This window comes from Tupaia chinensis, unplaced genomic scaffold (assembly GCF_000334495.1).
Source record: "Tupaia chinensis unplaced genomic scaffold, TupChi_1.0 Scaffold000266_1, whole genome shotgun sequence".
Classification (NCBI taxonomy): domain Eukaryota; kingdom Metazoa; phylum Chordata; class Mammalia; order Scandentia; family Tupaiidae; genus Tupaia; species Tupaia belangeri.
The window spans coordinates 385,049-408,590 of NW_006159746.1; the positions used below are offsets into that span (position 1 = coordinate 385,049).

At 35.7% G+C, this 23,542-nt stretch overlaps 1 protein-coding gene across 1 annotated transcript in view; it reads right to left on the reverse strand.

The window, feature by feature from the left end:
• The window catches only part of UNC13C (unc-13 homolog C), a 656,973-nt gene that overhangs the window by 279,840 nt on the left and 353,591 nt on the right, over positions 1-23,542 (reverse strand). Inside the window, exon 16 of the mRNA XM_006149494.1 lies at positions 21,707-21,835. Coding sequence (XP_006149556.1) covers positions 21,707-21,835 — 129 coding nt within the window. The remainder of the gene's footprint in view (positions 1-21,706; positions 21,836-23,542) is intronic.

Here is a 23,542-nt window from a genome sequence, read left to right on the forward strand (position 1 = left end):
AAAAAAATCTGCTTTCCTCTTTAAACTTGTCTGTCATCAGTAAAGGGAAATATGCAGTACCTACTACTTCTACAGTTATTAGTATCAAGTGATTTCTGACATCCCTATCCTTGATGAAACCTCACCATCTGCTCAATACTGTTTGGTAACAGTTGCTCCAGGGTAACAGTTGCTCCAGTTTTCCGCCCTGGCAGGTATCGAACCCCCTTACACCTCTGATATTTTGCATTTGTGGAACCCTGCTTTATTTGTGATACTGTCTCTGTTCCTTTGTCCCTCACTCTGCCCCATCCTAACATAGCTTTCTTACTTAACATACTTAACTTTTATATGTGTTAAAAGTCACTTTGTCCTGAAAGCTTTCCATGATCCCCTCCCCACGAGGGCATTATGTGAGCCTACCACGTCCTCACAGAACATCCCGTCTTTTTTCTCAGAGAATCTCCACATTTTACTGTAACTGTCTCTTATCTGAGTTGTACAGATCAGTCAAATATCTGAGTGTTAGACCTCAACCTCAAGAGTTTCTAATCTAGTAGTTACTGGGGTGGGGATGAGGGTGGGGTATGGAGGATGTGCATTTTATGGATGTGCAATTCTAAAATATTTTCAATAAATGTTGATTCTATAGGTCTACAATCACATTTTGAGAATGCTGTAATGAAAAACAAACTTTGAAAGCATGGCTTTCAATTATTCACCCTGGTATGGCTAATGTGTAACCTAATGCCTTATATACAATAGGAAATATAAAAGTATTTACCGCATGAATTGGCACATTTAGGGCCCTCAAAATTACCCTTACACAGAGATGTTAGTGAAATAGGAAAAACGTTATGTTGGAACTTCCTCAGCTTATTGACTGACCACATTTCCTGATATCCCAACATCTTCCACGAGCCCCACTGTGTTTTCAGTGGTCAAATTTTCAGCATTTAAATTGATTATGAGAACAATCTAGATTGCATACTGATGAAATACAGAATATCCTAATCATTTTTTTTTTATTTTAAACTAAGAATGTTTAAAAGATTTCTCTGGGTAACAGTATAATTAGCATAACCACGTCTGCATGACTTTTGATGAAAATTGAGACACTATTTTTTAAAAAAGGAAAAATATGTGTTTGTTAAGAAAGTGCTATTCTAAGAGCAAGGGCAATTTATATGAAAACCATAGAATAAGTTCCTTAAAAGATGAAAAATGTTTTTTGCTTGCATTTTTAACCTGGTGTTCTCAATATTTAGCTCTCCAAATTACTTTGCCCTAAAAAGATTGTATCTGCTAATTTGTCTATTTTTATAATAACTTTAGAGGCTTCAGTTTTTGCTTTTTTTTTTTAAACATGTATTTGCTCAAACCTTTAAAATCTTTAGAATGTTGTACTCCTTTATTCCTTCCTCCCTTCTTTCTTTCAATGGGAAAGAGACAAACGGAGACAGGGAGAAAGAAAGTGCGTCAACCTCAGTAAGGTCCCCACATATGTTCTGCTCCCAGCTTCAGAAAACCCAGGTCATGGGCTTGCACGCCTGATGTATTCAGGGAGGCTTCAGGATGTGAACATGGGCCCCAGATCCCTACCAACCCCACGTGTCCAGGATTGCAAAGGACTGCACCACTGCTCTGCCACCAGCTGGCTCCTTATAAAATTTCTACTTTGTCTATTTAAAGTACTTATCAATACACAAAAATGTATGTTTTTCCATGTATGTATGTACTAAATTAGGTTATTTTCCCCCAGAATTTGGAATAATAAGTTAGGAATGGAAAACACCATTTTATTCCTAGAACTAAGCTTGAAAACTTCTTTCAAATTTAATATTTTATAAAGACAATTTATAGAAAGGCCAGTTGGGTTTTGGAAAAAGACAGTGAGAGGCTTTTTACAATGCTCCAGGCTGTATTTTAGGATGGATGGAATACAGAATGAAACCCTTAGTTGTCAGTTTGATTCTATTCTATAATTCATACTTAACTTTTGTCTTTAGAGTTGTAGTAAGACATTACTTTTAAGATAATATTTCCCTCACATCTCCCATCAAAACAAATTCCCAGTGGGTCATAAGTTTAAACATAAAAACGCTATAAAAAATTCTACTTAGAAAAATGGCGGGGACAGCAGGTAGTGTAATGGCTATGTTGCTGAACTCCCACATAGTTGACTGTGGTTTGAATCCCAGACCCAGTAACTTAAACTCATGCCAGTGCTTGTGCATGCTTGCCCAAGATCCTGAGAGGAGAATGGAGGGGAAGGGATTATGGTGTGGCCATCCTCCCTGGGGAGTGATTTCTTGCTTTCTCTCTCTCTGTTTTTCTGGCATACGCACGCACCCTATAGCAAAAACCTCTGAAAAATAAAAAAGGGAAAATATTTTTAAGATAATCTCAAAGTGTAGCCAGCAGGTGGCATGGAGGTTAAGGTGACTGGATCCCACATGGTTGACTCTGTGATTCGAGTCTCAGACCCTGTGGCTTGAAAATCACACCAGGCATGTGTGTATACATGCCCAAAATCCCAAGAAAAAAAAATGGAGGGGAAGGGATTGAGGTGTGGCCAACCCTCCTTGGAGGGAGGGGGCAATTTCTCATTTACCCTTTTCCTCTCTTTCTCTCTCTGACGAGTGCACATGCCCTGTAGCAAGCAAAAAAGTAAAAATAAAAAAAAATCTCAAAGTGAGGTATGGTATTTCTCAATAAGATATAAAGCCTAGAAGTTTTAGACTGACATAATTGACAATGTAAATAAATTTTTAAAAGTAAAATTCTGGGGACCAGCAGTTGGTGTAATGGCTATAGTCACTGGACTCCCACATACTCGACTATGGTTCAAGTCCCGGATCTGGTGGCTTAAACTCACACACGTGTGCGTGCATGCCCAAGATCCTGAGAGGAGAATGGAAGAGAATAGATTGTGGCGTGGCCATCCGCCCAAGGGGTGATTTCTTGCTTTCTGTATCTCTGTCTCTCTCTCTCTGTCTTTCTGGCAAGTGCATGTGCCTATAGGAAAAAACGTTTCCAAAAAAAAAAAAAAATGGAAAATTCTGCCAAGAAAAAAAATCTAAAGAAATTATATTTATAGCTTTTATCAATACAGAGATATTAATTCCTTAATATAAAATGAAATTGAATAAATAAAATAAAAATAATTAAAAATAAAGCATTTAAAAACTGAGTAAAACATTAATTCAATGTCAGGTTTTTAATAATGAAAAATTTTAAACTCATTAACAGGAAGAGAATTGTAAATTGAAACTCAAGAATGTTCTTTACTATCTGTCAAATAAAGGGAAAAATGTAAAAGCAGCTGTTATAGTCTGGATATTGGTGTGCACCTCAATTCATATTTTGGAACTTAATACCCAGTGTGATAGTATTAGATGAAATCTTTTGGGAAATGATTATGTCAGAAGGGCTCTTCCTTCCTCAATGAGAACAATACCTCTACAGTAAAAGAGTTGGTAGGGAGTTGCTTTACCCCTTCTTCTGTGTGAGGACACCCCAGAAGACACCATCGAGGAAACAGAAAGCAAGCCTCACCAGACGCCAGATCCACTAGTGTCTTGATCTTGAATTTCCCAGTATCTAGAACTGTGAACAATAAATCTCTTTTGTCTACTAATTGCCCATTAAAAGGCGTTTTTGTTGTCTTAGCTCAAATAAACCAAGAACAACTCTGGTAGAACAAAGGTGTGGGTGAGATGTTGGATAAAGGTACTTTCACAGATTGCTGGAGAGTCTGAAAAATTAATAAAACCTCTTTGGAGGATAATTTTGTAGTATTGATTAAAATTACAAATCTATATGTCTTTTTTCATCCATCAAATATACCTCTTAGAATTTTATCTATCAAATATACTTTCACAAGTCATACAATGATAATCTAAGTTTTTTTCTAGCAATATTTGTGATGAGATAATGTTAGAGACAAACTTGAATTTTCATCAATGAGGCAAATAAAATAAATTCTGAAATATCCATCTATATTATATAGACACAAAAATGGAATTTTTTTACACATTATAATGGAACCATATCCATATATAGTTTTCCCATATATTTTTCTCACTAGCTCTTTCTTAAGTAAGCATATTTCATAAGAGTGGGAGAGTGAGTGAGAGGCAGAGATATAGCAACCTAACAGAGTTATGATGCCACAATCAGCCCCCAGGCTCAGTCAGCCTGGACCATGGGAACACATATGCCTGGTATATGCTGGAAGGTCTGTGGGCATGAAATAACCCTCCATGTGGATATGCCTTGCAGAGTATCATTTCTTTTTTAGATTTTTGCCATACGGTGCATAAGCTCACTGTAGAGAGACACAGAGAGGAAAAGAGAGAAATCATCCCCCCGGGGGGAATAGCCATGCTACAATTTCTTCTCCTCCATTCTCCTCTTGGGATTTGGGCATGCATGCACACGTGCCTGGCATGATTTTCAAGCTGCTGGTTTTGAAATGAGAACTACAGTCTGTCATGTGTGAATCCAGTTCCTTAACCAGCACATCACCTGCTGGCCCTGAACATCATGTTTTACAGCTTACCATCATTCAACTCTTCAAAGATGGTTTTAAATAGAATGGTACCATTCATGTTTTTAAAAAAAGAGATGATACTTATGTATGTATAGGTGTGTGTGTGTGTGTGTGTATATATATATATATGTGACATATGTGTATCTAGGAAGCTTATATACTTTATGTAAAGGTAGTATCTCTAAAAGGATACACAGAAAAATTATAATACTGCTTAGTTCTGTGAAAGGGAATTGAATCCTAAGAGACAGGTTGAATATTTACTGTGTGCTTTTTATTTATTTATTTCTTGCTACAGGACACATGAACTCACCAGTAAAACAGAGAGAGACAGATAAATCATCCCCCCAGGGGCGATGGCCACTCTACAATCCTTTCTCCTCCATGTCCCTCTCAGGATTTTGGATAGGCATACACATGTGCCTGGTGTAAGTTTCAGGACACCAGGTCTAGGATTCAAACCATGTTTGACCATGTGAAAGTCCAGAGGTTCAGAGCCTTAACCATTATGCCACCTGCTGGTCTCTACTGTGTGTGTGTGTGTGTGTGTGTGTGTGTGTGTTTAAGAGATATTTTTGCTATAGGGCATGTATACCCGCTGGAGAGTCAGAGAGAGACAGAGAGAGAAAGAGGGAGGAATCACCCTCCTGCTCTCGGGGGGGATGGTCTCGCCACAATCCCTTCTCTATTCTTCTCTTGGGATCTTAGACACATGTGCACATGTGCCCAGTGTGAGTGTTAAGCCATTGGGTCAGGGACTTGAACTGCAGCTGGCTATGTGGCAGTCCAGCAACGTAACCATTATGCCATCTGCTGGTCCTATGTGTGTCTTTTAAAACTGCTTTTCTATTTATGTGCCCAATGAATAAATTACTAAACAAAATAAATAAATAAAAGTTGAATTAAAAGCAAAATGAAATCAGAAATCAACATCAGTTCAGACATGATGAAATATGATTCCTCGGCTGCAAAGTCACGGAAATCATTCTAATTCTTGCCTGTCTTTGATGCTAGAGTAAGTATTCTTATTTTTATTATTTTTTTTTTTAGGCTTTTGTCATAGGATGAATATGCTTGCCAGAGAGAGACAGGGATAGTGAGAAATTACTCCCTAAAGGATATAGCCATGCTATTATCCCTCTTTTTCCATTCTCCTTTCAGGATTTTGGGCATGAATACACATGTACCCTATGTGATTTTCAAGCTGCTAGGTTTGGGTCTTAAACGATGGTCAACCATGTGGGAATCCAGCGCCTTAGCCACTACACCAACTGCTAGTCTTATATTTTTTATTCCAAGTTATGTCTTAAGCAGCATTTCAGAACACTGATGTTTATGTTGTCTTTTCTTGAATAACAGAAAAGTTGAGTTGAGAATTTTCCTCCAGTTAAGAATATTTCTGTGGTTCCTATAACCTTGCTCCTGCTACTTGTTCCAAGACAAACATATGACTGATGCTAGGCCACCAAAAATGATAGTGAAGTACCTTTGTAGCAGCAGCAATTTTGATAGGGCCTCAGAGCCAACGTTAATTACAAAGCACATTCCAGTGCTTCCAAATACTAGGAAGGTGTTTTGCAAACAAAAGAAGAGTAACAGAATATATACTTCGTAGTAAGCCTGATGGATCCAGCAAACTCTGCATTTTGTGTGTTATAATCTTCTTGATAAGGCTAATAGAATCAGTAAAATAAGGATTGAACCAAAAATTGATTATATTTCAGTACACACTTCTGTAGAAAAAATTCATACCCTGTCAGTGAACGTAGCACAAGAACAAGACGATTACTGACGGAATTTGAAAAAGGTCTACCTCGTGGGCTGGCCTCAGAGTGCAGTAGTTGAGTGCTGTGCATTGAGAGCAAGATCTCATATGGCAGGTCTAGTTCAAATTCTGGCCCTGGAAGCTTAAGGACATGCCAGGTGCACATGTGTGTGTGCCCCTAATCCTTATGGGATAGAAGAATGGAGGAAAAGGATTGTATCATGACCACTCCAGAATTTAACACCTTCATCTTGACCCAATCCCTGTTTTCCAAAAGATAACTGTCTTCCATGTTTTTATGGGACTGCCTTGTGTGAAGCACCAGGATGAACCATTAAGAACAGCTAGAGCAACATACAAGAGCAGAACCCTGGGAATTCTAGCAATAGAAAGCCTGAGAGAGCAGAAGATTTGAAGGAGGGAAAAAAGTGGAGCAGCCATTGAGGTCGGAGGAAAACAGGTAAGAATGGAGATTAGACATCTAGAAAATGAAGTGTTTGGGGGCCAGCAGGTGATGTAGTGGTTAAGGGGCTGGATTCCCATATGGTTGATCATGGTTCAAGCTCCAGACCCGGTGGCTCGAAACTTATGCTGAGTGTGTGTGTGTGTGTGTGTGTGTGTGTGTGTGTGTGGGTGGGTGCGCGTTCCCGTGCCCAAAGTCTTTAGAGGAGAATGGAGGAGAAGGGACTGCACCATGGCTATCCCCACTAGGGGGAGAGGGGGGGTGATTTATCACTTTGCATCTCTCTGTCTCTCCAGTGAGTGCACATACACTATAGCAAAATAATCTCTCTCTCTCTCTCTTTCTCAAAAATAAATAAAAGGTGAATTCTAATAAATAAATAAATAAATAAATAAATAGAACTGTTTTAGGAAGAATGGAGTGGAGTGGCCAATAGTCATAACTAATACTGATTGAGTAAATCGTACTGGGGATTGATCATTAGTTTAGGCAAAGAATAGGTGACAAAGACCTGGCTAAGACAGCATTAGCCCAGGTGTAACTAAAGCCCAAACAACGTAGGTCTACTTTAGTTCTTTTGCTGTGATAAACAACAGAGCTGTTTATAGTATTCCAGGTAATTCCTAATACACTGTAATAAATGTTGTTTAATTTACTTTTTGTTTTGTAGTTGTTCCCTTGTCTTTCTGGTAACAGTTCCATGGAAGGGTCTGTCTGAACAGATTTCCAGCAGAAACCATGTTGTTCTAAGTTCTACTCTTCCTGTATTCCAGAGTAGGATGGTTTCCCCTTTATATACTCTAATACTACAATGCAACTTCCTGACATTTTAATAATTGATGTCATTATTGTTTTAATGTACATCTCTCTGGCTAAACTGTGAGTTCCATGAGGATAGTAACTGTGTTTGTCTTACTCACTGTCCTTCCTGCTTACACTGTCTGGCACACAAAAGAACTCAACACATTTTCATTATTATATATCTGTGAATGACTGAATTACTTTTAAATCCTCTTTCACTGTATGGGCAAGCTAAAAATCAATCTTCCTGTATGACTTGGAATGTTTCCATTTTTTACTACTGTCAAATAGAGAAAGTAGCTAAAAGAATTTTGACTGGATGAAATTTTAAAAGCAAAAAAATAGGATACACAAAAAAAGAAGGTATTTTAAGGAATGGTAAGGAAACTAAATCTCTCTAATGCAGCAAGAAAATACAGAAAGGGACTGATTAATTTCTTTGTAAGTTTTCATTAACTTTTTAAATTTTTTAAATTAATTTTTAAATTATTATTCATACATAAAAACACTATACACTGTTTAGATTGTGAAGAGATTTTACCCAGCATGATGTACACCTCAGTGCAGCCCAGTTGAGGCTATTGTACACACCCTCGTCAACAGATAAGAAACCTTATCTGTGTCCCACATGTGTCTTACCGCTCCACTTTCCCCAAAATTTCTTTTCCTATGCTCTTCCCCACCCATACTCCCTTTCCACTTTGTATCTAGTGTCCATTACAATTTTTAATGCTTTTATGTTCTTTTAACTTGCTCTGGAGACAGCAAGGAGAAATAAGATTACTAGATTATTAGTCTATTCTCCTTTTGCTAACTGTCTCTTATAAAATATGGACAGATATCACTCATGGGCGATAGTTAAACTACATATATATATAATTCTGAAGTTAATAAAATTAATAGTTTGTTGTGTTTTTGTTTTATGCCTTCTGGCTGAGTCTGTTCAGAAGAGTTAGGAACTTTAGAAAAAAATCTGCTGCACCAAAGGAGATTGTGTCTAATCAATACATTAAATCTTACTTTATTAATGTGACACCATTTTACTCATATGATATTGCTGATGAATCAAAATAATTAATTATGACCAAAATATCCTTAGGAGACTAAGAATGCCTGTAAATGTTTTTGTATTTATTCTCATTAGCAAAACACAAGAACAAAATTAGAATAAGGAGGATAAAAGTATCAGTGTTTCCTGGAAGGCTATAAATAATAATGTTTTTAAAATACATTAACCATAATTATATGAAGGCCAACTTAGGTGGTTCAGAGTTCCTGACTTTTCTTTTAAAATCTCACATTTGCCATTCATCTCAAGGTCAGTATTTCACTGACATCACTAAGGAAATGATTTTTTAACTTGTACTCTATTTTTATATAGTTCTCTCTTTTAATTATTCACATTTCTGCATGGTTTTCTAATTTACTAGATACTCTCAAGCATATATCTTTCTGATTGTAGAGTCTACTAACTTTGAGGTAGAGAGAAAAGTATCAGATTATTTTAGAGATGCAAAAAACTGTGGTTAATGAATGATTTCTGTGCTCATTCTTCCAACTGGGAACTAGTAGAACCACAGACTGAAATGACAGTCTTATGGTTTTAATTTACATGTAAACAAATATAATAACTATTGTAATCAATATTTGTGGAATGCCCATTATGTTTAAAGTACTATACAGCATATAAAAATTCATTGATGAGCAAGAGAGACAAAATTCCTACTTTGTGGGATTTACAACCTATTCTACCATATTGTCTCCCCTATGATATTAATTGTGACATTATTGTCCAAGGATTTATTAATATTACCAACATCCACCTATTTTTTTTCTCTCAAAAAGAAATTATATTAAGAATTCTGTATCTTCTAGGAAGCTGAGGAAGAGGAGCCTAAGTCTTGGAAAATAATACAGACTATTAGACAAAAGCAGTCCTTAAAGCGGGCGGATTGTTTGTTTCATTATACACTATATTTCTTTTCACAAATGAATTTTCAATAGAATTAAATTTTTTTTTCTCTAAATACTTGCTAAAACAAAAAATGAAATCAGGAAATCACAGTCATGATAAAGTTCTACATAATATACTACTTGTCTAATGTCAAGGATTACTTGAAGAACTTATTAAAAATATAGATAACGTGGACTCTTTGCTGGATATGCTGTAGTACTGAATCTGAAGAAGACAAAAACTTGTGTTCTAACAAATTCTCAAGGTGATGTGTCGTAATAGAGAAGCTTAGGAAACACCAAACCAGAGTCAAGCAACTGTAATAAATGTATGCTTCCATTAATGTACTTTTATTTGACTTTTTAGAGTAATTTGATTTACTAAAATGTCCTTTTGAATCAATAACTAATTTAGTATTTTTAAACTAATAGAGTCAAGATTCATTGATTTCTCAGATAACTACAGAAGTCACAGTATGACAGATAGAATAATACAATACATTTTATTTTATCTAGAGAGGTTTTTCTTTTTCTTTTTTCTTTTTGCTATAGGGCATGTGCACTTTTCAGAGAGAGAGACAGAGACACAGAAAGTGAGAAATCACCACCAAAGGAGGATGGCCACACCACAATCCCTTCTCCTTTAGTCTCCTCTTGGGATTTTAGGCATGCACACACATGCTCCTGGCCTGAGTTTCAATTGGCCGGGTTCGGTACTCATACCACAAATGACATTGTGAAAGTCCAGTGATGTAACCATTACACTAACTGCTCGTCCCGACAATACAATTTAAATTAGATGACTTAACAACATTCAATGAAATACTATATATTTCAAATAACTTAATCAAATATTTTAAATACAGACAGGTTAAATTCATTTCTGCCTGTCATCATTTGTGAACTAAAAACATCTTTAAAGCATGAAGATTTCAAAACTAGGAATACATTATCACAAATATCACATGATATAATATTGGATATACTTTTTTCTGATTCTTTTTCTTTTCAAAATTATTTACTTTTATTATTATTTTTATTAGTTTTAAATTTGCTATAGGACACGTGTGCTCACCAGAGAAAGACAGAGAGAGAGAAAAGGAGAGTGAGAGAGAGAGAAGAAAAGTGAGAAAGTAATCCCCCAGATCTAGGACTCAAACTGCACTCAGCCATGTGTGAATCACCATGCCATCTGCTGGCCCCCAACATTTTTTTTCTTTGGTGATTGTATGGCTACATTACACAAGTTTAGGGTCACCATTTCCACTTTTATGTATGATCATGTGAAGGAGAAATAATCAGTAACAAATATAACCCATTTCTTTTTTTTTGGAGAGGTTTCTGCTATAGGGCATGTACGCTCGCCAGACAGACAGAGAGAGACATAGAGACAGAAAGCGAGAAATCACCCACCAAGGGGGATGGCCACGCCACAATCCCTTCTCCTCCGTGGTTCAAGACCTGGACATGCTGGTTTAAAATTCACGCTGGGTGCATGTGCGTGCGTGCCCAAGATCCCGAGAGGAGGATGGAGGAGAAAGGATTGCGGTGTAGCCATCCCCCCTGAGGGGCGATTACTCACTTTCTGTCTCTGTCTCTCTCTGTCTTTCTGGAGAGTGCACATGCCCTATAGCAAAAATCTTTCCAGAAAAAAAAGAAAAAGAAAAAAAAACCCTCACTTCATCAATAAATACAAATATATACTAAGTGAAGGGATGAAAAAAAATATATATCCAATCCAAACAGAAGCCAAAATTGAGCAGAACTGGCAATATTGATATCAGATAATATAGTCTTCAAGTTGGAAAGTATAAAATGGAAGAAAAGAGTCACATAGTAATAAAGGAGTCAGTGAAGTAAGAAAATATGACAATTATAAGTATGTATGTATCCAATATAAAATCACCCAAATATAGAAAACTAATGAATTCCATATTATTAGATTACAACAAACTCGAGATGCAAGAGAGCACAGACAAACAATTTCAGGAGATGAGAAAAAAGAATGCATAAATTGGAAGAGAACACAGAAAGATAGACTTTTTTTAGGGTGGGGAGAGGTTTTTGCTATAGGGCACATGTGCTTGCCAGAGACAGAGATGGAGAGACAGAAAGCAAGAAGTCACCCCCCCAGGGGGATGGTCACATCACAATCCCTTCTCCTCCATTCTCCTCTCGGGATCTTGGGCATGCACTCACATGCACCGGGCATGAGTTTAAGCTCTCCAAAGGAAAAAAATTCTGAAAGTGAAAGTATTTCAATCAAGAATGCTATACCCAGCAAAACTAGCTTTCGAAGTTGAAGGAGAAAATACAATTGTCCCCAAACAAAAACCGCAGGATTTCACCAATACTAGACTGGCTCTTCAAGAAGTACTTAAGGGAGTACTGCATCTGGAAGTGAAATGACAATAAATATCACCATAAAAGCATGTGAAGATATAACACTAACCACTAGAACAATTATGCAAAGATGAATTATCCAATCCCTTCCATTATGGAAAACTACCAAATGCCAAAGAAAAGCAATAATAGAAGAAAAAATAAAATAACACAACACCAAAAGAATCAGGAACCACCTAACAAAATGGCAACTATAAATCTATGTATCGATAATATCATTGAATGTAAATGAATTTAAATCCCTAATCAAAAGATATAGACTAGCTGAATTGAAACAAACAAATAAACAAACAACAACAACAAAAAAAAACACAGAAACACCTCTCTGGTAAAGACACATACACACACTGAGAGTGAAAGGTTGGTCAGTTATCCATGTAAATGGAAACTGAGATAAAGAGAGAGAGTGTGTGCACAATTAAAATATCAGAAAAAATAGACTTTTCACTAAAATTTTTAAAAAGAGACAAAAGTCATTATACAGTATTAAAGAGATGGCTCACCTAAACAGGTAAGACAATTATAAACATTCATGCACTAAACATCAGCGCACTCAAATACATAAGGTCTGCAAGACCTAAAAAGAAAGACCTAAAAATTAGACATTAATTCTCAGAGATTTCAATGTCCAATTTTCACCACTGGATAGTTCATTTACAGGAAAAAGGGGGGGATAGATATTCTAATTAAATGATATTATAAACCAAATTAACCTAAGAGATATTTACAGAACAGTTCACCAAGAAATACACATTTTTTTCAGGGTGCACAAAACAAGTCTCAAAAGTTTTGAAGGAATATAAATCATATCCAGTATCTTCTAACTACAGTGGAATTAGACTTTAACAGCAAAATGAGCCTTCCAAAATATACGAATATGTGGAAATTAAACAACATCTTCCTGAGTGATTTCGAATCTATTAAAGAAATAAGGGGGGGAAAGATTAAGCACAGGACCATATGGCTTCATTACTAAATTCTACAAATCATTTTGAAAAAAATTAACACTGATTCTCCTCAAACTATTCTAAAAAATCCAAATGAGGGAACTCTCCCAAACTCATTCCATGAAGACACTATCACCTTGGTACCCAAAGCAGAGAAGCACACACTCACACAAATGAAAATTACAGACCAATATCCCTGATAAATGTAGATGCAAAATTCCTCAACAAAATAGTAACAAATTGAATCCTGGAACACATTAAAAAGTTTATGCATCATGACCAAGTAGGCTTTAACACAAGGATGCAAGGATAGTTGAACATATGCAGAACACTAAATATAATACATCACGTTAGAGAAGGAAAAACAAAAATGATAAAAAAAAAATTCAAAAGACAACAAATGTTGGCAAGGTTGTGAAGAAAGGGAAACCTAGGCATGTTGCTGGTGGGAATGTAAATGAGAACAACCATTATGGGTAACAGTTTAAAGGGTCTTCAAAAATCTAAAAGAATAGAACTTTCATATGACTCAATCATGCCACTAATGCACATAGATCCAAAAGATAAGAAATCACTCAGTCAGAGGGACACTACTTCCACATCCATGTGTACAGTGTTATTCACAATAGGTAAGTCATGGAGTCAAAGCAAGTGCCTAAAAACTAATGAATGGAATTGAAGAATGTGGCCCATATACACAGAGGAATATGAATCAGCCATAAAGAACAATAAAATTCTGTCATTAGACACAAAGTGGACACTCTTGGAAGATATAATACTAACTGAAATAAGCCAGACTATGAAAGATAAATACTACATGTCCATGGTTAACATTTAGAGAATGTTCACACTATAGGACAGAAACTGAAGGTCTTTTAAAAGTATAAAATTTGGCCAGCCAGATGGCATAGTAGTTAAGGCAGCTGGATCCCACGTGGCCAATGTATGGATCAAGTCTCCACTCAGTGACTTGAAAAGCACACTGGGTACATATGCATGCATGGCCAAAATCCTGGAGGAGAAAGGTTTGTAGCATGGTCATCCCCACTGGGAGGTGCTTTTTCACTTTCCTCCTGATTCTCTTTCTCTATGTCTTTCTTTGTCAAGTGCATGCACCCTATAGCAATTTTTTTTTTTTTTTAGAAAAAGTATAGAATTAGAGAGAATAATGGCAGATATCAGAAACTACATGGGGGATGTGGGCGAATGGGAATTTCAGGAGAAAAATCTTAATGGACTTGAGTTTATGGGATGGTATACCACTGCAGAATAAAAATATGGATGATTTAATAAATACTTCTCAAAAAATTAAAACTAAAATCTTCAAGTGGACAAAATATAATGTGTACATGTTCAGTGTGAAAGAAGCATGCTATATTAAGAATGCTATATTAAGTCATAGCATGCTATTGACCTAATAAGTATGCACTGTATGCATACTCTGAAAAACACAGTACATCCCTGAAAGATGAATATATAATATATGTTAGCCAGAAATCATAATAGAAAATATACAGAGTGCAAAACAGTAATGGTCGGGGATTTCAATAACCCATTCTCAATGTGATACAGATCATCTAGACAGAAAAAAAAATTACATTAAACTAAACCATAGACCAACCAAACGGAGCTAAGTGACATTTAAGAACATTTCATCTAATACCTGCAGAATACACATTCGTCAGTATATGGAACACTATCCCTATAGGGCATATATTAAATCACAAAAGCCCCACATGAAAAATGTACCAATTTCATAAAGTATCTTTTCTATCCACAATGGAATAAATCTAGAAATAAACAACAACAAAACCATGGAAATGGCAAGTCCACATGCCTTATAGGAAATTAGAAAGCAAACAAGCAAAAAAAAAAATTGTTAATGCTTTGAGTTGAGAACTTTGTATACCTTTTGTTTAATTACTCTGAAATAAGCAGTAAATTGCTGGTAACTATATTCACTCTACTATATTTTATAATGCTAGAAATGATTCCTCTTACCTTTATGTAATTGTAATTTTGTTTCATTAGTCAACATGCCTCTACCCTTGTATGATCCACCCTTTCTAGCTTCTGTCATTCTTCAACTCTTCATTTCTAAGGGAACACTTTTTTTTCAATTTCTACATGAGTGAGAATATTTGGTGTTTTTCCTTCTGTGCCTGGCTTACTTCACTTAACATAATGTCCTCCAGGCTCACCCATTTTCACCTCAAATGACAGGACTTCATTCTGCTTAATGATTGACCTAGTTTGACTTCACATGTTATACTAATATTCATATAATGGAAAATCACACTATATCCCATAAATATGTAAAACTATTATATATCATTTGAACATTACAATTAAAAATAAATAGGGCCAGCCATGCTGGCTGATGGCATGGTTGTTAAAGGCACTGGACTCCCAGATGGCCGACCATGTTTCAAGTCCTGGACTTGGTGGCTTGCTTTCTCACTTTCCCTCTCTCTGTCTCTATCTCTGATCAAATTGGAAAATGATAATAATATTGAATAAAATTAAATAAAATAAATATTTTTAAAAATAAATGAATAGGGCCCAGAGAGTGACAACAGCAGTGATGCAACTGAAAATACATAAGGAAGTCCTGGGTTCTGTCCTGGGATCTCATTCTGCAAGCTGGATGTGTATGTGTGTGTGTGCACGTGCACACACGCTTGTGACCTGGTTGGCTGAGACAGGGTGGATAGTGGCTTGGAGACCTGCCATGGATGCCTTCTTCTTACTTTTCTCTCTCTCATGGAAGAAATGAATAAATAAATCTTTAAAAATAAGTGATACTGACTTTTAAAAATTACAGAAGCCGGGACCAGCAGTTGGCATAATGGACTCCCATGTAGTCGACCATAGTTCGAGTCCCGGACCCGGTGGCTTAAACTCACGCCGGGCATGTGTGCATGTGTGCCCAAGATCCCAAGAGGAGAATGGAGGAGAAGGGATTGCGGCATGGCCATTCCTCCTAGAAGGTGATTTTTCACTTTCTGTCTTTCTGTCTCTGTCTTTCTGGAGAGGGCACAGACCATGTAGCAAAAAAATCTCTCCAAAAAAAATAATTACAGAAGCATTCATATTACATAGTAACACAGTCTGGAATTAGTACATGTGACCACACTAAAGTCTGCCTATTTCTACAATGTAGGAATCACAGGTTGATAGAAATAAAAACTATATCACAAATGAGTAAAAGACATATATAATAAATCTATGTAAAGATGAACACGAAAGCTGCTATCCAATTCATAACAGAGATTGCATCTGAAGTAAGGGGCGAGGGTATTTGATTTGGGAGGGAAAAGAAGAGACTAAACATACACGTGTGATTTTTCATACATATGTGGTGTGTGTGTGTGTGTGTGTGTGTGTGTGTGTCTATCTTCAAAAGTCAATAAAGGGAGAAATAGGTCCACACTGATTTTACATATGTGTCTTACTGTTAAGCAACACATTTCCTCTATATTCATGTATTAGTCATGCTTCCTTTCAAAACACAGTCATTTACAGAAATGATTCTCAAAAGAAATTGTCTCATGAAAATCAAGCCCTTTAGTTTATGTTTATTTTTAGCTAAGCCTTTCCAATAAGATCCAAAATCGTATTTCCAAAAGTTGTCCCCAGATGTGCTTCAAAATTAAAAATGTACATGTGCATTAGTTATGGTGTATCTCAGTTCAATTTCCTCAGACAGCTATTCAATAAACCACTTACAATTCACCAAAACATTTAAAATTAATATAGTAGCATTCTTAGCATTTTATTGACTTTTTATGTTTTATGAATTATCCCTGCATAAACAAGTTTTTAGGTCAGGATGGGGGTGGGCAGGGAGGGTAGAAATAGGAAGGAGAGTCTGAGGAAAGACATTAAGGAGAAAAATAGAGGGGGCAAGACATTCATGGAATCCAGAAATGGATTATTATCTATTGATGATAACATGTACTACATCCCCAACTGGACTGGTGAGAAATGTATTCATGTTGGAAAATTCACTTTACAAGCTAAGTGATGTATAGTGATTGAATGTATAAAAAACTTAAAATATATTTTTAAAAAGTTAATAAATGTTTTCAATGATCTATAGTAAAAGTTCTTTCTGTTTTTATTGGAATAGTGGTCTTGCTGTGAAGATAGCTAAGGATCATTCCTTTAGAAATTCATTTAAAAATAAGTACTTATTTAGATCAGTTAGTGGTATGGTGGTTAAGGCACTGGACTCTCACATTAATGACTACAGTTCTCCTGTTACTGACTGCAGTTCAAGTCCCAGACCTGGAGGCTTACTTTCTCATTTCCTCTCTTTCTCTCTCTGTGTCTCCCTCTAGTCAAACTGAAAATAATTAATTAATTAAATAAATAAATAAAATAAAATTTACAAAAAAAAAAGAGTTCAAAAGCTTATTCATAAAAAATAAAAAAGGAGCACTTACCTACTCCCCGTTTCCCCAAAATAGAGGGTCCTAAGTAGATTTTAATAAAGTTGATTTGGTCTAGGTTGGTGCTAATCACTGTTAGGATTATCCAAATAATTTCCCCTATAATTATTCCATGTTCCAAAGCAACCTTCAGATTATAGCTTTTCTTCTCTTACAGATACCCGTATAGGACAGGATAAACTGACACATTCTCAAGTTTGCTTGAATTTTTAATTTAATTTTTTATATATATTAAAGAAACATCATTTGTTCCTTAATGTGAACTTAGAATTTATGCCAGTGCCTGGCTTATACCAATGCTGAATATGTATTTGTTATATAAGTATCTATTCCAGTTAATAGGTAGTTATTTCATGTATCTATGGACAAGAGAGGAATCAGTTCTCTGTTTATTGACACACTGCTTTTCTTAGTTACACTAACCTGAAGGAAAACATGGAGTTTGGCAATTTGGCCGAAGTAAATGCCACGTATTAAATATATGGCCAGTCTCCAAAGACTTCATTTCTTTCTTGTTCCTCTAACCGTAATTATTTCAACTTTCCTTCAAGTCTGTTTTCCTTTCTTACTGTAAATATTTTATTGTTATGTGGTTCTGCAAAATCCCTTTAGAGGAAGAAAGTATGCTTCCATATTTAAATAATCAGAATTGCACTGTGACTAACAGTCCTGGAATTCTTAATTTTTGGTTTCAGGCATTATACCATCTAAAGAGAACTCAATAAAACAGAAGTAGAATGAATATTAAATATGCCCTGATAAACTGATACATGAAGAAAAAGGTAGTTGGATCATCCAAGGCCACAACACTTAGCAGTAAGGCAGGATTAAACTCACTGCTTTTGGTATCAGAAATCTATTCCTGAATACAGGATTTGAAGTAGAATCCTTGAAGAAAACTATAAATAAGTAATTCAGGTAATATTGTTTTATTAAATTAATGTTCTTATTGCTAATTACTTTATCAACCCTACTCTGAGTCAGTTACACCACTGGACACTGGGATACAGAGATACAGACAGGACGGAGACCTCAGAGGGGCTTTGGATAATAGCAAAGAATTTGGACTTAATCCCATGAGTGGATGGAGAGTCTGTCAAGAGTTATTAACAGAAAGAAATCATATAAACTGGAACACAGTTTAGACAGATAGTTTGGGTGGCTGGTCAGAAGTGGATTTAGAAGTATATTAGTCAAAATAAGCCAGATTGTGCTGTGGTAACAAATAAATCTCCAAAATGCAAGAAGTAAAGCAATAAAGAGTTATTTCTTAAATAGTCAAAGTCCAAGAGTGGCTGGGCAGCATTTCTCCATCTGGTGCCTATGCCATCTGGACTTCTCATTTTTCTAGGTTACGGTAGCAGCAGAGCTAGAGGATATAATGTTTCATGGGCTGGGACTGAACGTGCTGTTAATAATTCGTTCCATTTCTCGTCTTTGAGAAGCCTGGTACATGACCTGGTGTAACTGCAAGAAGCATTACTGAGGGTCTCTCAGAACAGACACCTTCTTCGAGTTTTTTGTAATAGGCCAATAGCATCTTTAAATTTCTATTGTGTTGTCTGAGAAAAATCATTGTTCATTTACCCAATTCATCCAACACATGCTTTTCTGAAGCACTTATGAGGTGCTCTTCACGTTACCTTCATTGGCTCTCTCATCACACGTGCAAAGCCGAGATGTGAGTAAATGTGGTGGGGCATGTAACATGGCCCAGATCATGTGGGTTTTCATAGGCTATTGTAAGGACTTTTAATTTGACTTAAATGAAGAGTCTCTGGAATGTTACAGTATTTAGTTTTCTTTTTATTAGGAACATATTTACTTTATGAAAACCTATGAGTCTTTCTTATAAAAATAAATCGCTTAATTGGTTTGTATAATTATCATTTATGTATTAAAAACACACCAACTAAGGTGCACAACTTTACATAAATGGTTTGATTCATGCATTGGGTGTGAATTAGTAGATCAGAAGGTAATAAAGATTCTCTCTTTAACCAAACTTTAGTCAGACTCTTCTGAACATTCTATTTAATGAGGTCTCAATGTTTAAACTTCCATGTTAGTTTCTGCATTGTCCACTTCTAGCATTAATCTGGCTAAATCAGTTTATCCATATTCCCCTGATCGCTCTTTAACATCTGATTAGATTTCATGCCTTTACCCTCCCCCAGGTGCTATCTGATCACCCCGTCTGCCTTCCTCTAGAATTCTGTTAAATGTTTAGCCAGAATTCCCTTTAGCCCTGATGTTACCTCCTAGTCATTTCCACTCAGTGATTCCCTGCCTTCTTCCTCAGCTTCTCGGCTCTCAATACCCCCACCTTTATTTGTGTATCCATAGTTGAATCTAATATCTCTCTCCTATTATAAAACCCCCTGCATAACTATAACTATACTCCTTCTTAAATCATCTGCTTTACTGTTCTTTAAACAAGTGTCATAGATTTTTTTTTTCCTTTAAAAAGGAGGCCATATCTGAGCTGGATTGTTATGAAGGCAGGGAGTGGAGAAAGAGCATTTTAGACACAGGATCCAGGATAGAATACTGCATGGATGTGAAATATGATGGCCAGTTCACGGAAGTAACAGAACTTGCAGCTCATGAGAACAGACCCCTTTGGTTCAGGGTTGTAGGGAGTAGAAAACGGGCTGGTAAAATCTGGTAAGATTGATTATAAAATCATACACGGGTATTTAATATTATATAGGAATAAGTTTTTATTTTATTCTTTAAGTAAGATAAAGACAATGATGCCGAAAATGTAGAAGAATTTAAAGAGCCTTGTGGAAGTAAGGTAGAACAAAAGAAGCCATTAAAAAGTCATCCATGAAGCATGAGCTAATTTAATCTCTTAAAATAGCAGAGAAATAAGTTTCTAAACTGTGACATATCTAGCAGGTTGACAAGTTAAAATCATGAACATGTATGTGGTTATATACTGTTTTGTTTATATAACACCAAACTCTAACTTTATATCTTTTCCTAATAAACAGTAGACCCAGAAGGATGTAACACTATATGAAACCTAGCTTGAAACATAGCTAGGAAGGACCTCGCCTGCTTCCATCCAATATTTGCTTATTAGAATTTGCCACATCCAAGTAACGTTCCACAGATAATAGTTTTCAACATATAGTAGAGCAACTATGCTCTTCAGGAAGTAGGGAAGGCAATAAACATATTTTTAAGAACCATCTCCAAACACTCATTTCATAAAAGTAACACCAATATATCACCGTATGTGTTAGAAAACTTCTACATAATGAAGAGACATATCTAAAAGCAGGACGTAATATATTAAATATACATAATTGATGAAGGACTAGTATCCAGAATATATTTTAGAATTATCTACAAATGATATGAAAAACACAAAGAAGTCAAGAAAAAAAGTTTAATAAAGGATTTACAAGCATTTATACAAGTAAAACCTAAGTGTTCATTGAACACACAAAAAAATGTTTAAACTCACCAATATTAGAATAGTGTTTGTTTCTAAAGAAAGAAAAAAGGAGGGGGATAGAATTTTGAAGAAATACAGTTTGAAATGACATTTTATGTGTAGCATTTAATGCCTTTAAACAATAAGGAGCAGAGAAATATTGCTAAATGTTAACATTTGCCTATGTAGATGGTAAGTATGAGGAATCTTCAAGTTCATAAAAAATACACATTGTGAAAATACTCTGCATAGAGTTCTTTTAAATTACAGCAAAATAAACTTATAACTTAATTAAAAATTCCACAGACTTTCCAAAGTCCCTTCAGATATACATGTTTGATTTATGTTCTGTATTTTATTTAGTATTTGAAATATGTTTTAATGACGAATTCTTATGTAAAATAACTTTATCATCTTTTTCTGCAAAAAAATATCCCTATCTATCACTTTAATGAGATAAAAAGATACAGAAGAGAGTATATATTAGGGGAGAACATGAAAATAGCAGTTGTAATTCTAGGTCTAGTCCCAAATCTGCCACTTACCAACGTGTAACCTTGAGCAAATCACTTAGTTCTAAAACTGATTCCTCACTTGAAAAACTTAGAAAATAATAGCTGCACTTACTGCCGAGTCTTCTGGACAGTTTTCTATGCAAAAATGCATCATGACTTTCCTGACAACCTAATATATAAAGTTATTGTGAGAAATGTAGTAGTTCAGGTATTATACATGAAAGTCGTGTTCAGTTGGGGTCAATTTGATTTCACTCTTTCTGTCACAGCACTCATCCAATCTGTTAGCAAATCCTTAGGCTTTTTTTGAAAAATGTGAAATTAAATAAGCATACTTTCCCATTTACTGTCATTCCAAACATACTGAAATAGACGTTAGAAATGGAGAAGTAGAGATCATAAAAGACATAAATCTTTTCTTACCGGGTCTATTAGCTGGGAATACAGTTCATGGCAGTTGTCAAAAATATACTTGTATGTAGAATCCAGGCAAGCCCTGACACAGTCCTTCACCACCAGGCTGGCCTTTGGGGGGCTCTGCAGCTCTAGAACCTGACAGACAAATGATATTAAGTGCAACAATGGACTATTATAATCCAGTATAACAAACAAATTCAATCTATTTTTTGTTGTTGTTGCTTTTTCTATATTTAGCAAATGTGGTTTTAGAATGTGGTTTCATATGTGTAACTATCCATTTTAACCTTCTGACTAAAAACTTATCAAAAATGTTCACAGTTGTAAACATCTGCATGGAAACATTTAAAGTGACCATTACATCTTCCATGCTTTCATTTTTCAAATTAGATCATTCAAAAATATTTTTCCATGACTATATGCTAGATAATGGTGAAGCTTCAATGAACAAAAGAAACATATACCCCTTTTCTCATGGGATTAAATTTTAGTAAACAAACCAAACAAGTAAAATACATGATGTCATGATGTACATCAAAAAGAAAGGGAGTATAAAGTGTTTCAATATAACAGAATTAATATAGAGGATAGTAAAAGTAAATGAAATCAGAGAGAAGTAACAAGATAACAAAGGGAAAAAAAATTACAGATAGACCATTTTAAGAACCTGAATTTTGAGCAAGGTGGGAAGGAATTACATGATTTGAGCAAAAGAGCAAAATGACCCAATCTTCCTATCTTTTAAAAGATCACTTATGGGGCTAGCAGATGGTATAGCAGTTATGTTGCTGTACTCCCACATGACCAACTGTGGTTTGAGTCCCAGACCTGGTAGCTTGAAACTCCCTTGAGGCACATGTGCGTGTGTGCCCAAGATCCCAAGAGAAGAATAGAGGAGAAGGGATTGTGGTGTGGCCATTCCCCCTGGAGGGTGATTTCTCATTTTCCCTCTCACTGCATCTGTCTTTCTTTCTCTCTAGCTAGCATACAAGTCCTAAGGCAAAAACCTCTAAGAAAAAAAAAAATTCACTTATGCTGCCTTACGGTGGACTATTGAAAATGTAGATAATCTCACATATGAAAATAATGTCAAAATTTAGTCAAGAGAAGATGATGCTTGGACCAAGATGGCAGGACTAGAAGTAGTTCAAGAAAATTATAATTCAATTTTAGAAGAAAGGCCTAAAGATGTGCTGTTTAGATAATTGTTGTGACAGAAAGAGTGGAATCAAGTTGACCCCAAAGGTTTAGCCTGAGCATCTGGTTCAATCAAGGTAGCCTTAATATTTTTTAACTTAATTTTTATTAATATTTATTCACTGTACATCTTATAGTGTACAACATGGTTTGTCCCAGCATGAATATGGAGCACATTACTCAAGTCAAAGACATTACCATATACATTATTATCAACAAACAACTTTTCATTTTTTTGTTTGTTAAATTTTGTTTTTTCCCCTGATCCCTTCCTTCCCACACTGTTCTAACTACCCCCTCCCATATTGTCTCTAGTACCTACAGTTGCCCTTGCTGCTATTATACCTTCCAGTCTTTCAGTTTCTGCTCTATAGTGTAGGCATTTCATATATGTTAAGTAGGGACATACAATGCCTGCCTGTCATAGTCCTACTTGCTTCACTCAGCATTAAGTCTTCCATATTCACCCACTTCATATTAAATGTTAGAGTCTCGTTTTTTATTGCTGGTTAGTATGCCATGAAGTACATGTGTCATATTTTTTAATCCACTTGTCTGTTCTTGGACATTTGGGCTGATTCCAAGTTCTAGCAATTACACGCTGCCATAAAAATAGACATGCAAGTGTTTTTCCAACTGAGGGTT